The sequence below is a fragment of the Canis lupus genome, chromosome 10, assembly GCF_048164855.1.
Source record: "Canis lupus baileyi chromosome 10, mCanLup2.hap1, whole genome shotgun sequence".
NCBI classification, from domain to species: domain Eukaryota; kingdom Metazoa; phylum Chordata; class Mammalia; order Carnivora; family Canidae; genus Canis; species Canis lupus.
The window spans coordinates 59,890,809-59,906,848 of NC_132847.1; the positions used below are offsets into that span (position 1 = coordinate 59,890,809).

At 39.3% G+C, this 16,040-nt stretch overlaps 1 protein-coding gene across 17 annotated transcripts in view; it reads left to right on the forward strand.

The window, feature by feature from the left end:
* Positions 1 to 11,805, forward strand: part of PLPPR1 (phospholipid phosphatase related 1) — a 540,361-nt gene extending 528,556 nt beyond the window's left edge. For all 17 annotated transcript variants that reach the window (XM_072842133.1, XM_072842126.1, XM_072842135.1 and 14 more), the window contains 3 exons: positions 1,527 to 1,703; positions 5,155 to 5,286; positions 10,677 to 11,805. In XM_072842133.1, the coding sequence (XP_072698234.1) occupies positions 1,527 to 1,703; positions 5,155 to 5,286; positions 10,677 to 10,709 (342 nt within the window). In that variant the 3' untranslated portion in view covers positions 10,710 to 11,805. The remainder of the gene's footprint in view (positions 1 to 1,526; positions 1,704 to 5,154; positions 5,287 to 10,676) is intronic.
* The last annotated feature ends 4,235 nt before the right edge of the window (positions 11,806 to 16,040 follow it).

Here is a 16,040-nt window from a genome sequence, read left to right on the forward strand (position 1 = left end):
TGAGAAAAAAAGAAGTCTGCTCACTCAGAATAGATGCTGCTGTAGCACGTGTATTCAAGGATTCAGGTACAATCCAATTCAAATCATGCCCCACAGACAGACTACAATCAGATAAACCTAGATATAAGATTCCAATTGTGTGAACACTCTTTGAGCCCCTATTATGTGTGAAGTGCTTTCAGAAATTATTCAACAAGGATCTTCTAAGTTCTGGTTAATACTGTGAAGAATACTAACCATAAGCCCATGCCCTTAATAGTTTGTAATCTTATAGGAAAGATTTATAAAGGGTGTACCTAAAAAACAACAGAAAATACTAAAGATAAATATATCGAGTATAGATGTTAAGTAACATTTCCTGTACAGCGTCAGAGTGATGTCATGATGTGCTCTCATTTGTGTAACTGATCCAAGCCTAGTTTTTCACAGCACATCTATTACATGTAATAGACACTCCCGTCTTCCTGCATTCACACCACTGTTGTGAATTGTGAAGTTAGGAAATTAAGTTTCCATTGTGAAATTGTAAAATACATCTATTTGAACTTGTCTGTGCTCAGGACATACAAACACTCTATCAATTATTAATGTTAGCTTACTTACTATTTCTCAGAGTTGCAAGCTCATTTTTCAAATTTTTAAAGAAATTATGGGTTAGATCAGTAATGCCCTCTAGTGGTTTCCTGTAACCATTGCCGAAGGTGTTCTAACTTGACTTTCAGACACCACCAAACACCCATTTAATAACGGAGCCTCTGAAACTTTAAGAGTCTTGCCCAGCTCCCCACAATAGTGAACAGCCTACATCTCAGGTGTCATAAAATTGCATCATCTTTTCCTCAGGCAGGTCTTCCCAATCTTTCGGATGTCGTGGACCTGTAGAGAAGCTTAAATGTTTTAAAACACACTAGAGTAAATGGATAGAGAGAGCTGATCACAACTGTTCCAAGGAATGTGAGAATCAGGTTTCTAGCACAACTAAAACCTGTTTGTGTGACACACTCATTTGGAAGTTCTACTTCAATCAACTAATCAGTCAATGCTTTTGTATTTGTTGCCTAAAAGTGTGAAGAATCAACTAGAACTCTGAGGAACACCAAAAGTAAAATGTACAGCCACTCACCTACCTGACCTTATCTTCCATAAACTCTCACAGAAGGTTTATTTGGAATCTGACATTATATATGGGTTTCCAAATACCCCAAGTGATTTTTAATTTGTTGCATAAAAACTGCATGCTCTAAAGCTGATCTTTATTACATGGCCATTCCCTGCATCACTATTTCTATAGATGGGCCTACTGGAATACAGAACAACGTGATTCGTGTATGGCTCTTTGTTCTTCTTGCTGCACTCGTTTCCTACCCAAACTCTTTCCTACGAGACCTAGTGGAATTGTTCAACTAGTCACAGTGGCCCCTTGGGCTTGGACCCTGTTTGCTTGTGCTGGTGCATGTTCGTGCATGCATGGGTGTGCACCATACACACAGGCTGCCTGTCACTCCGTGGTCTCTGTCCTGTTCCAGATGTACATCACAAGCACAATCAAGACAAAGAGCAGTCGACTGGCTAAACCAGTGCTGTGCCTGGGGACCCTCTGCACAGCCTTCCTGACAGGCCTCAATCGGGTCTCTGAGTATCGGAACCACTGCTCCGATGTGATTGCAGGCTTCATCCTGGGCACTGCTGTAGCCCTGTTCCTGGTAGGTCGGCTTCCCTCTTTCTACCTTTTCTGTCTCGTGCCCTCTGAAAGGCTGTCTGGGATCACGGCAGGTCAGATTGGCCAGGCCACAGTGTAAATCGGTGTTCCTCCTGCCCCAGCCTTGCAAGTTGCAATTTTTCCCCAAGTATTATGCATCTTTTTGCTGCAGAAATGACTTCCAAAGTATGTTTTTTTTCCCCAAGAAATATGATTGTATATTCCTCCTGAGAGTCATGAAGAGGAATGCCTGGGGAGGATGGCTTACTCTACTTCCTTCAACGCTGGGCTGAGGAGTGAGGCCTGACAGACTAGAAATTTAGCATAGCATCAAAGCAATGTTGTTTTTTTCTTTTTTAGCAATGTTCTTTAAATATTTGTTCAGAATGTATTGAAAGCAGAAGCTAAGTGTTGCTTGAAAGAAGAACAGAAACAAAGACCATGGGTGGAAGCAGACAGCCCTTCTCAGGCCTCACACTTGTATATCCCACTCAGCAGTAAGAAAACCCTCCTCTAGCCACACCCAGACTAAAATTAGAAGGCTTCTATTACCATCTAAAACATGGCTCTTGGGGTCTTATTGCCACTCCAGATGGCTCTCAACCACATGTAGTAATCTTTCTGGAGAAGAGTTTTGGCTAATACAGTTTTCTCCATATCCTTACATTTCTGATGATTTTAGTTCCTCAAATAGATGGGGGCCTAGCCACCTGCTCAACTAGGAAATCTTTTCATCTCAGTTGGGTTGGAAGTGAAGATGTTAATTTTTATTGTTTTTGTCTTTTTACAGTTTTATTGAAGTGTGCTAGGCATATAATAAATGGCACATGAAGTGTACAGTTTGATCAATTTTGACCTACAGATACATCTTCCTCTCTCTTCCTTCTCTTCATTCCCACGCCACCTCTGATCTTTCCATCACACTATATGAGTTTGCCTTTTCTAGGATTTCACATGAATGGAATCATATAGTCTACATCCATTTTTTGCCATCTTTCACCTGGCATAATTATTTCAAGATTCCTGTATTGTAGCATGTAGCAATAATTCATTTCTCTTTCTTTTTTATTTTGTGGGCATACCGCAGAGGTACAGTTTCTAAATACTCTTTAGGGATTTTAAAATATACCCAGGAGGATTTACAGTAAGTAAATCAGTGGGCTTGGAGAGTCATATGTTGTACAGGAAATGAATTCCCTAATCATATTCAGCAAGCTTCTCCTGAAACACAAAAGCCATCATACTCTGGATATCCCTCCTCCCATCCTGCCTACCCTGGTCCAAAGCACGCATTTAGACGGCATGGTACAGAGATGGACTTACTGTCCTATGACCTAATTCTTCCTTGTTCTATGCCTCCTCCTTGCCCTTCCCAACATACACCTCTCCCAATCTCCAACTTAGAGTTTTCCGACATTTTTACCTGCTGAGATGCAGAAAATGCTCACATTTATTCAGAACACTGATCTCCCAATTAATTTTAATTTTAATTCAAATTCAAAATTATTTTTAATGGATCCAAGCTTTCTTTCTAAAGTAAAAGATGGAGGACTTCAATGCAAATTGTCTGTGTGAAGCTTCAGGAAAAGCAGTACTGAGATGATCCTGAGACGAACATATCCCCTAGGTGATATTTCCCAATGACTGCTTTTTAAAAGAGGAATGAGTATGGGTGGCTTCAAGAGAAAAGAGCGTTTTCAAAGACAGATCAGTAGTTCACAAATGCAGGCTTGGGCTCAAAAGCCAAATAATTTTGCTGCCCCTCGGTCCTGGAAAGAGCAGTGCTAACTGTCCCAAGCTATTCCATGAGGTCTTGATGGGATTAAATCTCTGAAGGTCTTTGCATTTTCTAAGGCCCTGTAGACGAATCCTGCTTTAATATTAAACTTGTTTTTTCTCAGTAACTTGCAGCCCTGTTTCCTACCTATCAATTACTGTTTGCTCTGTTATTGCCTTCCCAGTTGATGGCAAATGTCAAAATTTGTTTCTCACAAATGGTCTTTGTGTAAGACCCAGAACTGCTACTGAATTGCTCTGGCAGGAGACAGACTCCATGGTCCCCCACTGTTATCTGCATGTGCACATGTACACACCTCACAAGCGCACACTGAGTTTGGAAATGGGAGTGGATGGATGTCTTAGAAAAGACTGGAAACTTCCAAAGTGGAGTCTTGGAGAGGAGACCGGGAGAGAAGAGTCTGAGGATAGGAGCATACTTGCAGCATACTGGCATTCTTATTTTGTGTTTCCTATGAAGATGAAATGGAGAGGAGACTCTTAGTTGAGCAATTACTATGTGCCTTACTCTTTATATACACCAACTCACATGCTAACAAGCCTGACAATATTCTTAACCTCATTTTATAGATGAAGAAAGTTAGTCTTAAAGATAAGTAACTTGCCAAATGGCCACCCAACCAATAAGCCATAAATCTGATCTGGGTCTTTCCAACTCCAGAGCTCCTGTACCTCCCACTTCTCCCATTTGTTGAATGGAGGGGGTTTAAGCAGAGCTGGAGGGTGAGATGGAAGAAAGCCACGTAGAAAATATTTACATAAATGTCCTGCAGAGTTTGGAGAGTGACAGGAAAGATTCAAAGATGCTGGAGAGAGAAACAAAGGTACAGAGCCAGGGAAGAGAGAGCATGGAAACAGGTAAACTCCATGAGGGCGAAATAAGCAGAGAAAATGGTAAAAACAGACTCGGCTATGAAGGGGGCCTCAGTAGGAAATAAAGAAAAGTGAATACTAATTTAGAGGGAAAGTATTTTCGTGGAAACAACGGAGGAAAATTGCCACGGAGTTATTTAATCTCAAGCAAATAGTAGTCATGTAATTTAAGGATGGTCCTCTTGGACAAAATGTGAAGACTAGCTCACGTTGATTATTGGCTATGCCTTTGGTACTTGTAAAGAAGCAGAGTAGTGTAGTGGTCTGAGTAAGGGGCTATGGAGTTGAAATTTCTGTGTGACCTTGGGCAGGTGATCTAACTTTGCTCTGCCTCCTTATCTAAGTTGGAGGCGATGTTAGTACCTCCCTTGTAAGACTGTTGAGTGGGTAAATGCAGGAAGGTAAAATTCTCAGGACAATGCCAGACCCAGAAAGGCCTCAGTAAATGTTAGCTGTTATTATGAGGTGGTTTACATTCATTGTGTCTTTTAATCACTACAGATCTGTGAGATTGGTGTTATTACAGGTGAGGAAACAGCCTCAGTGGGGTGGATTGATTATCACTGGCCATGTGGTAATTAGTCAGATACTTCGTCAGCCCTTCCAGGTGCCCGGCAAACACCCTAGACCATGCCCAAGGTCTTTGCAGGGTCCCTACCCTCTGGCTCAAAGGGAGAAAGTCACTACAGCAATGACATTCTAGGGGAAAGGCCTGCCACCCTCACACATGGCCGGGCATTGATGGCTGCAGTCTGACCCCAGTCTTTTTTCCCCTCATCCTGCAGGGAATGTGTGTGGTCCATAACTTTAAAGGAACGCAAGGATCTCCTTCTAAACCCAAACCTGAGGATCCCCGCGGAGTACCCCTAATGGCTTTCCCGAGGATAGAAAGCCCTCTGGAAACCTTAAGTGCACAGGTATAGTAAAGTGGTTTTAGCAAACCAAACCCACAGGCTCAAAGCCTATTATCTTGGGAGGTAAACTAATCAATTCCTCTACCAACCTTCTCTATACTTCTGTCTACCTTCTCCCTCAGAACAATTAATAGGAAGCAGGATACCACTGAATCCACTCAACACTAATAAAAATCTGATGTAAAGGTTTCAGGAACTTTAAGCTTTTCTCAGTTAGTCTTGTATTTATTTGGGAGCTTGGCAATTGTGAATCCTCAGGAAGTTCTTAGCTGTTTTAAGAAATCTTGACCTACTATGGAATACCACATTTATGAAATGTGAACCAATTATATGGGAGGCCAATTTGATTTAGTAACTAGGACAATATTTGGAAAGAGAAAGGTGTTGTTACATTCAGTAACAGATATAAACTGGAATCACTTTAAAAAGATTATCACTAAGTATCCTTTTGGATCTATTTTGATGACCACAATCAAAAAATTTAATGCAGCCATACTCACCAATCAGTTATTTACATCAGGGCCTTGTTTCATGTCAGATAACAAAAAATAATTAGCCACATAATCCTTGTCCTCAAAGACCTCATAGATAATCAGGAAGGTGGATATAAATGAATAATCATAATAGGGCATGCTGAATCAGAAGTCCACAAAGCACTTTATGAATACAAATGAAGTAAAAAAATGTGTTTTGTCTGAGAAGACAGGAAAAGCCATGGTGAAGACTTGCCTACTGAAAATAACCTTAAAGACGGTTTCCAGCACTTATTTTTGCCTGGGATAGTTGCTAGGTGCTTTACAAATACATTCTTATTTAAGCAAACACCTTTTGGGTTGATAGAATTCCCATTTCACAGATTTAAAATAGGAATATGAAAATAGCTATGTTCATTTAACTTGCCTGAGACCACATAGCTAGCAAGTGGGAGAGCTGAGACAAGTGGTTCTTTAAGCAGACAGATAAGGGTATAACCAATCACAAAACAGTTTTTACTGTTGTCCCATTTTGCTCAGTTGGCTGAGTCCTGCTAAAATTTTTCTGTAATCTATTGATCTTGAAATCTTATTTGTATTTCTGTCCTTACAGAACCATTTTTTTTTATGATAGTCACAGAGAGAAAGAGAGAGAGACAGGCAGAGACATAGGCAGAGGGAGAAGCAGGCTCCATGCACCGGGAGCCCGACGTGGGATTCGATCCCGGGTCTCCAGGATCGCGCCCTGGGCCAAAGGCAGGCGCTAAACCGCTGCACCACCCAGGGATCCCTAGAACCATTTTTATAGATAGTACAAGGGAAAAGCAAATCACCTCCCACTGAAATTATCATGTATTTCTTATCAGGATACTACATAATAATATTTTTCCCTGTTGAAAGATTATTAACTATCAGCCATCTCTCTGAGATGAACTGTCCTATTTCTTTTCGTGTTTAATGAAGTCTTTCTAATTTTATTAATAAGAGAAACAAAACAATAGAGCTATTTCTATCTTGGGAAAACTAGGGCACTCCATTAAACCCAGTGCCAAGTATCCTGTTTGTTTTCCCTTGACCTGTATTAAGGTGAAAATGTTGACTTGGTTTAATGAGAAATAACTTGCTGGAAAAAAAATGTGCCTAGTTTATTTATATACGGCCTGTTGGTACAGATTGTATGATAAAGTGGCTAAATCGTGATGCCTCGTAATGAAATAGTGAGATAGACTCTCTCTGGTATTCCCCATTTAATTATGTTCTTGTATCTGATAAGATCAGAGTGGTTGCCTCTACTTCTGAGGTGAAGCAACTGAAGACGAAGGTGAGTTTTAAAAGCAAACAAATATGTACTGAGTTCCACAAACACGGCAGTGTCTGTGTTCTTTTAACTGCTGTCTCCTTTGCCTTGAATTTCCTGATTTAAGCACATCCCCTTTCCACCCTATGCTTCTGCCCAACACAGGTTTCCAAAGCATTATTTTGTGGCCCTATAGGGTTATTGTGATCTCATAGAGACCCTGTTCTAGGGACCCACAGAGTTACTGTGATCCTAAAGAGACCCTCTGTTGGAAACCTTCTTCATACTTCTGTCTACCTTCTCCCTCAGAACAATTAATAGTTGAACATCCAGGTCACAGAGACATCTAGACCATAGTTTGGAGGATTCCACTTACACTGGATGAAATTGAAGTGCCAAACAGTTTCAAAAACTGATCTTCTGCAAGAAAGATAAAAGATTCCTTCAAAACATATATTATTATTCACTATAGGCAGTAAGTTGAACTTCTTTCAAATCTATCCATGTATCTTTATTTCCATGTACATCACCTCATCTGGATACAATGAGTCCTTTTCTGAATACACAGCCCTTTGTGAATTGTCCTACCCCATGGATGCCAACAGTGTCCCTTCATATCTGCCTCCCCCAAGAACCTGGAGATCTTTGAGGATCTGAACACTATGATGTCTTGTGTTTTATGTTTCTCCATATTTTCTGGCATTCACTAGATATGAAATAGATGTTTGATGGATAGAGGCAAGCCAGAATCAAAATCTGAACTGAACACTTTAGACAAAACCAAGAACCTAAAATCAGATTATAGGAACTTATCTGAACCTCCAAAGAAAATAGAAATTAATAAGAAACAATAGGACTTCTAAAGGCAGTCAAAGTAAAGCTACAGGATGCTGGATAGAGCATTTACTTCTCAGGTGATGACTTTCATGCCAACTGTAGAGGACTCAAGTAACAAAGCATCATGCTTTTAATACCAAATGTTTCCACACGTGTAGTTAGGATGATTATACTCTTTATTTGTTGGTCAAGAAGAGAAAATTGGCATTTTTTGCAAGTGATCACATTCAGTCCTCACAACAGTCCTGAAATTGATATTATTAATTCTGTTTTGTAGATGAAGTAAATAAAAGCACAAAGAGTTTAAGAAACATGCCCAAGTTCACCAAGTCAAAATTAAAACTGACCCATCTAATTCTAAAGGCCCTACTTGCTGTACTAGGCCACACAGCCTGGTCTTTCATTCAGGATAATTCCATTTGGAAACCTTTATCTCTTAGCATTAAATGGAAACATACAGTAGGGGATAGGGTATTTTAACTGAGCTACAGTTCTTTCAAAATAAATATGCCCTGTGTTTTTCCCTGTGGGCAAGAACTCTGTGCAACTCCAACAGCTGTGCTTTCTATTAGAAGTTGTAATTTCTGGGCTAAAACCATCTTCCCAGGAAGAAGAACTTTTGGGATCTGAGAGAAAATATGAACCTCTCTTCAGAGTGTGCATTCAGACATGTGAAATCCATCCCACTGTTCAAGATACCTCAAGGAGAAGACTGGATGGGGAGAAGACCTGGTCACTCTCCTTTCCTTCCTCCTGAGACATTCTTTCCCTTTTGCCACATGGAGCCGCCAGGCTCCAGAACTTTTTCTTCCTCTAAAACATCAACTAGACTTGAATATTTGCCCTCTGTGATTCCCCTTAGCATAGTTGATTGAGACATGGTACATTTTCTAAAAATCTTTCCCAAGTACTAAAGAGAAACCAAAAAGTAAGAAATTATAGAACCCAAACAAGACAAAAATGGTCAGGTTTCCAAAGCATTATTTTGTGGTCCTATAGGGTTATTGTGATCTCATAGAGGCCGTGTTCTAGGAACCCACAGAATTACTGTGATCCTAAAGAGACCAGCTTAGAACTATCCGTGCTCTGCATCCCATGCCCACATGCACCTGAGCAGTCACCCTTAGTGTTGAGCAATTGTGTGCCTGTCAAACCTAGTTTATATTAAAGAAATGAAGTTAGAGATGAAACTATTGCATTAACTCACTCTGGGTTGGTATAAAGTCTCTCCATGTCTCCGGATGTTAGGAGGGAGAGACATTTTTTTCTTAGCAGAAAAAGAACCCAATTTATACTGAGGCCCAGATGCTGGGAACCTTACTCCAAGAGCTTCTAATTCAGCAATTCTGAGGTAAAAGAATATTTATGTTTAAGAAAATATTCCCAGAGGTATTCAAATGGCCCCCTTGATTTTACACTAGTGATACTATAGATTTTTTATTAAATAGAAAATACCGCAAAGTTAAAGAGATCTGTCTGAAGTCACCCTTTAGTTACCTTTAGCTGTTGAATTACTTTATCTTTACCACTTACTCTCAAATAGAATCTTATAAACATGAAAGTGACCAAAGTATTGACCACAGAAGTTTTTTCAAAAAGGAAGCATATTATTAAAGTAAAAACACAAAGGGAAAAGTTATTTTTCACATTATGGCGAGAAATGCATCAAGCTCTAATTTTCACAAATGTTGCAGATTAGAGTACCTTGAAAAACAGAATGCTCCAGTTCTAAAATGCGTAGTTGAGCTCTCAAGAATATACTATAAATCTCTAGTGTCCTAAAAATAAACAGGCATCAAGAAGCCTGTAATAATCAGATCTAATGCCACAGTTTCTTGTATTTCCTGACTCCGAGGACTGGGGGTTTTAAGTTCAAACAAAAGAGGAAATGTTGGGTCTGCAAAAGGTTCTGTAATATTAAGTAATAAACAAGAGGTGAGGGTTATATAAACAAGCTGTATATACAAAAATTGATAGAATTACAAGGAAAAGAGACAAAGCTACAATCACAGTATGGATTGCTACACATTTCTAATTAATAAGCAAACAAAATATAGTGAATATATTGATGATTAGTAAGGTTGACCTAATGTGCATTGTATATAATCCTCAAAACACATGAATTAGTATGAAAATAAACCACATAGAGGTCTTAAGAAATTGTAAAGTATCTGTATCACACAGCTTACATTCTCTAGAAAAAGAATTCAAAGATAACTATACCTAAAAACAAAAAACCCTATACATCTGAAAATATTAAACTCATTTCTATATAGCTCATGACTCAGTAAGTGATACTGAAAATTTTTTAAAAATTAGAACTTTTGACATTAAAATACTACATTAAAAATGTGGGATGCAGCCAAAGTTACTTTGAGATCCTTAAATGTTTCTATTGAAACATGGCTGAGTAGGTATAATATAAGACAATTATATAGAGACCAAGTTTAGTTGGGGACATTATTTTATTTGGGTTGAAAAATCAGGAAAGATTAAGGGGCATATGGCTGGCTCAACCAGTAGACCATGCGACTCTTGATCTCAGGGTCATGGGTTCGAGTCCCACATGGGACATAGAGGTTACTTAAATAAATTTTGAAAACTTTAAAAAATATGTATCAGGGAAGATGTAACAGAAGCGGTGAAAATTTGAGGGGCGTTGGAAGAGCATTTCAGGAAAAGGGAACGCCTGTACAAAGCCGGGAGACAAGGGCATGGCAAGGGAAGAGTGTGTGTGCACGAGTCAGTGAACTCAATTCTGAGATTGCATCTGCTTGTCTTTGCAGAATCACTCTGCCTCCATGACCGAAGTCACCTGAGACAGCTGAGGTGTCACAAGCCGTTTTTTTTTTATCACCCTCCAATTCGATACTTCAAGACACACAGTTACTTGATGTCAAACTGTGAAGACAAGTATTATGTTTATCTAGTTAGAGGCTAATGTTTTGTACATTTTTTTGTATGAGGAAGTGATGTAGCTTGCCCTGATTTTTTTTTTTTTTTGGTCAGCTTTAATATATTTATGCCAGAATTTTAAAACCAACAAAATTTTCTTCTTGTTCCAGTGTGCATTGAAGAACCACATTGATTCAATGATTGATGTTGTTTTGTGATATTTGTACACAAACCTTCTTTTCTCAGTTTTATAGGCACAGAAATAAAAATATAACAATTCACTTTAACCCTTTAATACCATACTTGCTGCCTCCTCCAGAACTTTTGAATTTTAGTGAAAATTAACTTTTGAGTTGCAGGGGAGGGCAATGTTGGTTAATGGTAAATCTCAAAATCAATTGTGCAGAAAGAAATATTCCTTTCAAAAAGAACTTTGTGTTCTTGTCTCTTAACCTGTTTTGCATTCTAAGTTAAAGTAATATATTAATGAAGTCATTTACTTACATAAACAAGTGGCAGAGACTCCTGGATATAAGGGGTGTTGGGGATGTAAGGTTCTCTCTTAGATAATGGCTTCTCCCATCTAAGAAACTCAAGATCTTTCTGGAATCATGTCCTTGGGCTGGCAAGTGACACTACAGACTTCTTTCCAAAAAGCAACCTGTACCAGTCTCCCCTGTCAATTCAACAGTTTTATATATCATATTGTATGGACTTTATATGAAAATGAATATTTTACAGTTTGCACAGTATTATTTTACAGAAAGGGTATCAGAGCATCTACAACCTAGAGCCCCAGAGTAACAGCTTGACTTTGTGGCTTTTAATTGTTCTAGAATTTTAACTGCATCTCATTTTTCTAGCATGGTAATAACTAACGTGTAACTCCTTTGAGAGAAGGAGCTCCCTTATCTATACCTATCAGAATGTTTTCTTGACACTTTCATGTTGGCTCTTCCTAGCTTTCTTTTGTACATATTTTTTTTTTCTAAAGAGAAGAAAAAATTATCACAAAAGCTATTCTGTCTCATGTCATTTGTTTTAAGCTTCATCCACGGGGCAAAGGTATTTAAAGAGTCACAATGAAGTGAACTAAATAAATGTTTATACGTTTTAGAGTCATGCCTGCTGAGATAAGTCATTTTAGAGGCATGACTGGTAGGTCCTTTCATGGGAGAGTATGTGAGTGAGTGAGTAGGTGAGTGAGTGAGTGAGTGGAGAAGGTGTGTGTGGAGGGGAGGTGGGGTGCAGGCAAAACTTTAAAATTCTTGAAATTATTAGGACACTTGGAAGCATAGTCTGGATGCCTAACAAGCTACCTTTGTTTCCAGCCTGCCTATATTGAGTTATTAATAAAAAGTCATTTTTAGGAACAAAACTTACCTCTGCTAAATACAACTTTGCCTGATCTCTTATCTCATTCTGGCCCAGAGTTATTTACATTTATATGCACACCCTCTCATCTACATCTTCTGAGAGCTGTCTGGCTGATGAAGTTGGGTAGGCAGGCAAGGAAGGAAAGAGTACTGAAAGCTTTATTGATCCCAGGTGCTGTGCCACGTGCTTTCACATACATAATCTGGTTGTTCTTGAAACAGCTCAGGGAAGCTGTGATAATCCCAAGGTCGCGCTGTCATGTTAGCACGAGTATTAGAATCTGGGTCTTCCTGACTCCACTATGTGAGGATGCCTTTAAACCATGTCTGCGTCTTTTCAAAGGTTTTTCAATGTAATATATCTGCTTAAATGGTTCAGGGATGGTGTTGGTAAGAAAAGTACATCATAAGAAAAATGTATTCTGCTTATGAGAAGGAATAATTTGCAAGCTCTGAGCTCTCCACTTTGTATAAGCTACCAAAGTATAATGTTGCCCAATTTCTGAGTGATTCATTTTCTACACATAATTTGTAGAATTTTTTTTTAATAACAGCAATGAGGGCTTGATTTTATTCTCATATTCATGGTAAGACATTCTGAAAAATGCTGGCAGGCTTTATTGATTTTACATTACCCACTTCTCATCACAGTGAGAGGCCATTTAAATGTGTGTCTACCAGATGGTTATTTCCAAGAACATAAGTCGACTTATGAGTAAGTGTTATCCTTCTACTTTCCTTTCTGATTTCCATCTAGAAGGAACTTCTCAAGTGTTACTAGAGCTCTAGCCACAGATCCTAGTTTCCTAGTCTTGGGTCTGGGGGGTATTGGTACATGACTGGGTCAAGCTCCGGAAGGCACTCTACTGTGACACTTGAAAATAAGGGGTATCTCTGGGCGCATGTCTGGGACCATTGCTTTAGTCTGATTCCCTCTATCACGCCATGGCAACCTTAGTAATGCCCTTCATTAGTCCTAAGTCACTTCACAGACTTCAAGTTGATCTTTCAAGCCTGCCATTTGAGATTCATTTCTTAGGGCTAGGGACCCCTCCACATGGGCCTTCTACCAAAGACAAAGCCCTCTGTCTAAATAGGATAAGTGATAATGATAGCCTCATAATTAATTCTTGGTCCAGATGTCCCAGAATCAATTGATACATTCATGGGTATCCCAGTATTGATTGACATATTGATACGCTACTCTCCAGCCCATTGACCCCTGTGAAGCCCAGTTAATGGTGTACATGATTTTAAAATTAGAAATGACTCTGCCTGGGAAAACAGCATTTATACCACTCAAGACTGGAGCCTCTGTCCTCAACCTGGTTTGCTCATTTTGGTATCCTGTGTGTGTCAGCATCTATAAGAGGTAACAATCCAGAGCCTTCCCATGAAACTAAGTAAACCTATACACAGAGTAAAGAGTAGGGTGCTTGTGAAGAGCTTTTCCTTAAAGACAGTCTCTTTAAAAAAAAAAAAAAAGATGTGCTTACTTTGCCCTATAAAGGAACTTCCATTTATCAATTTAACTCAAATATTTTGAAACAGAGAACAGCTCTTCTTTTGGAATAATGATGTTGAATGTTGTTACATAAAGTCATTTCTCCATTGAATTATACTGTAAAGCAATCTTTTCCCAATTTAAAGGGATATTCTGCAATAGTTCAGCATTGAGTCAATTCAGGCTCACTAGACTCACATAGACTCATCATACACAGTTCTGTACAAAACATTTATATCCACTTCGTCTGCTCCCTCTTTATAGCCAACAGAGTTGCTACCTTTGTAGGGATCATGGAGCTAAGTATTTTCTCACTGGGGCATTTCTTCTATCCTGTTCTTAGCAGCCATAGGGGTAAGTGTGAAGATAGCAAGTGCACCTCCACTCCAGCTGCCTGTTGTTTGGGTAGCTTCTCTCTAGTTCAGGGTCTAGGGCTAATCAACTAAATAGTCACCAGTTACACCATTAGAGGGATTTTTAGTTGTTTGACCGCCTTAAAAATAGATTCTTATACCTTTGGTAAGATCAGTCATACCAAGATCCACTGGATGTGTATTAATTAATCTATTGCCACCTGTTGAAATCACTAATTTTGGCGAACATATACCAGCTTTATCACCATGAGTTTTGCTTCACTGGGATGAAGTTGGCGTCTAACTCTTCAAAAAATGTCCTTACTGAATGATAAAGCCAAATGGACCTGATATGTGCTTCTATAGGATTCTTAATCAGGTATCTCTTCATCAGACTTATTCCTTATTTTTATAGCATCTTTTGTTCTAGGAACTTCAAAAGAAAAAAAAAAAAAACACTTGAGATACAGTTCAAATGCCATAGCTCTGTGATGCTTTCCTTAGATACTGAGGACAGAATTATTACCACCACCACCACCTGCATTTCCATAGGTTGTATAGTAACTTTAGCACAACTGGTGGGGAAGGAAGGAGATGTTGAGGCAAGGAGGATATGGTCTCTGATTCAACTTGATCACTCAGGCAGGATTCTTAGGATGGAAATCACCATGTCAGGTCTGGACCACAGCCTTGCAGGCCTGAAACCAGGCTCTGAGTTCCTCAAAGATGACCAGTTTCTTTGTGACAGACTCTTATTTATTGAGTATAGCAGGATAAAAACATTTAACCTATTTCTCCACAAAAAGTATTTTCTAAACCCAGTCTGAACTTCCTAATAAGCCTCTCTGTCCCACTGAATGGATGTAGGGGGCAGGACTCTATCTTTCCAATGAAGTAGAATTTCATCTCTTCTAGTTAAACCAGCTTCTTTAGGATAAAATCAGTTCCTTTCAAGGGCATTAACTCTTTCCTTCTCATCATGTTATTCTGGAACAATCCTAAAACTCCCCCAAGGCAAGCAGATGAAAGTGGGGGCAGGGGGTAGAGGAGCAAGAGAAAAGCAGGTAAATACATTTTAAAATATTATATTTATCCGTAAAAAGCCATTTAATAATGGCAGAATCATCACGCTCTGGTGTCAAGAATGTGACATCTTGGGCAGCCCGGGTGGCTCAGTGGTTTAGTGCCTGCCTTTGGCCCAGGGAGTAATCCTGGGGTCCTGGGATTGAGTCCCACTTCGGGCTCCCTGCGTGGAGCCTGCTTCTTCCTCTGCCTCTGTCTCTGACTCTCTCTCTCTCTCTCTCTCTCTCTCTCTGTGTGTGTGTGTGTGTTTCTCATGAACAAATAAATAAAATCTCTAAAAAAAAAAGTGACATCTCCCCACATCCCATCCTGTAATCAGGATGTCTAGAAAACCATTTTATTGGTTAAAATGTTGCTTGGTGAGCATGAAATCCCAAACAAAATATTGAATAGTATATACGGATATTTCAGGAAGACATGAGAAAAGCCTAGTCTGATGGCCAAGGTGATTTTTCTCTAGTCGACTGAACTAGATTTTTTTTTGTATTAGTGGGTTTTCTTCTTTGTCCCAGTTTTTCTCATTCAGGGCAACGCTGGACAACATTTACTGAACTTTTCTTACTGAGGCCAGAGCACACCTCTGCTTTATCTGCTCTTTCTTGCTTCATGTGTAGCAATATTAGTTAAATAATCTATCTAGGGTCTATGTCTCTGGACTAGGAGAAAATCTGTCTTCTACTATTATGTGTTGAGCTATTCAAACTGAAGAATTTTATTTTATAAAGATTATATTTATTTATTCATGAGATGGGGGGTGGGGGAGAGACATAGGCAGAGGGAGAAGCAGGCTCCATGCAGGGAGCCAGATGCAGGACTCAATCCCGGGACTCCAAGATCACGCCCTGGGCCAAAGGCAGGCACTAAACCGCTGAGCCACCCAGGGTTCCCCAAAATGAAGAATTTTAAGGACCTTTACCACATCTGACCTCAATTATAGTG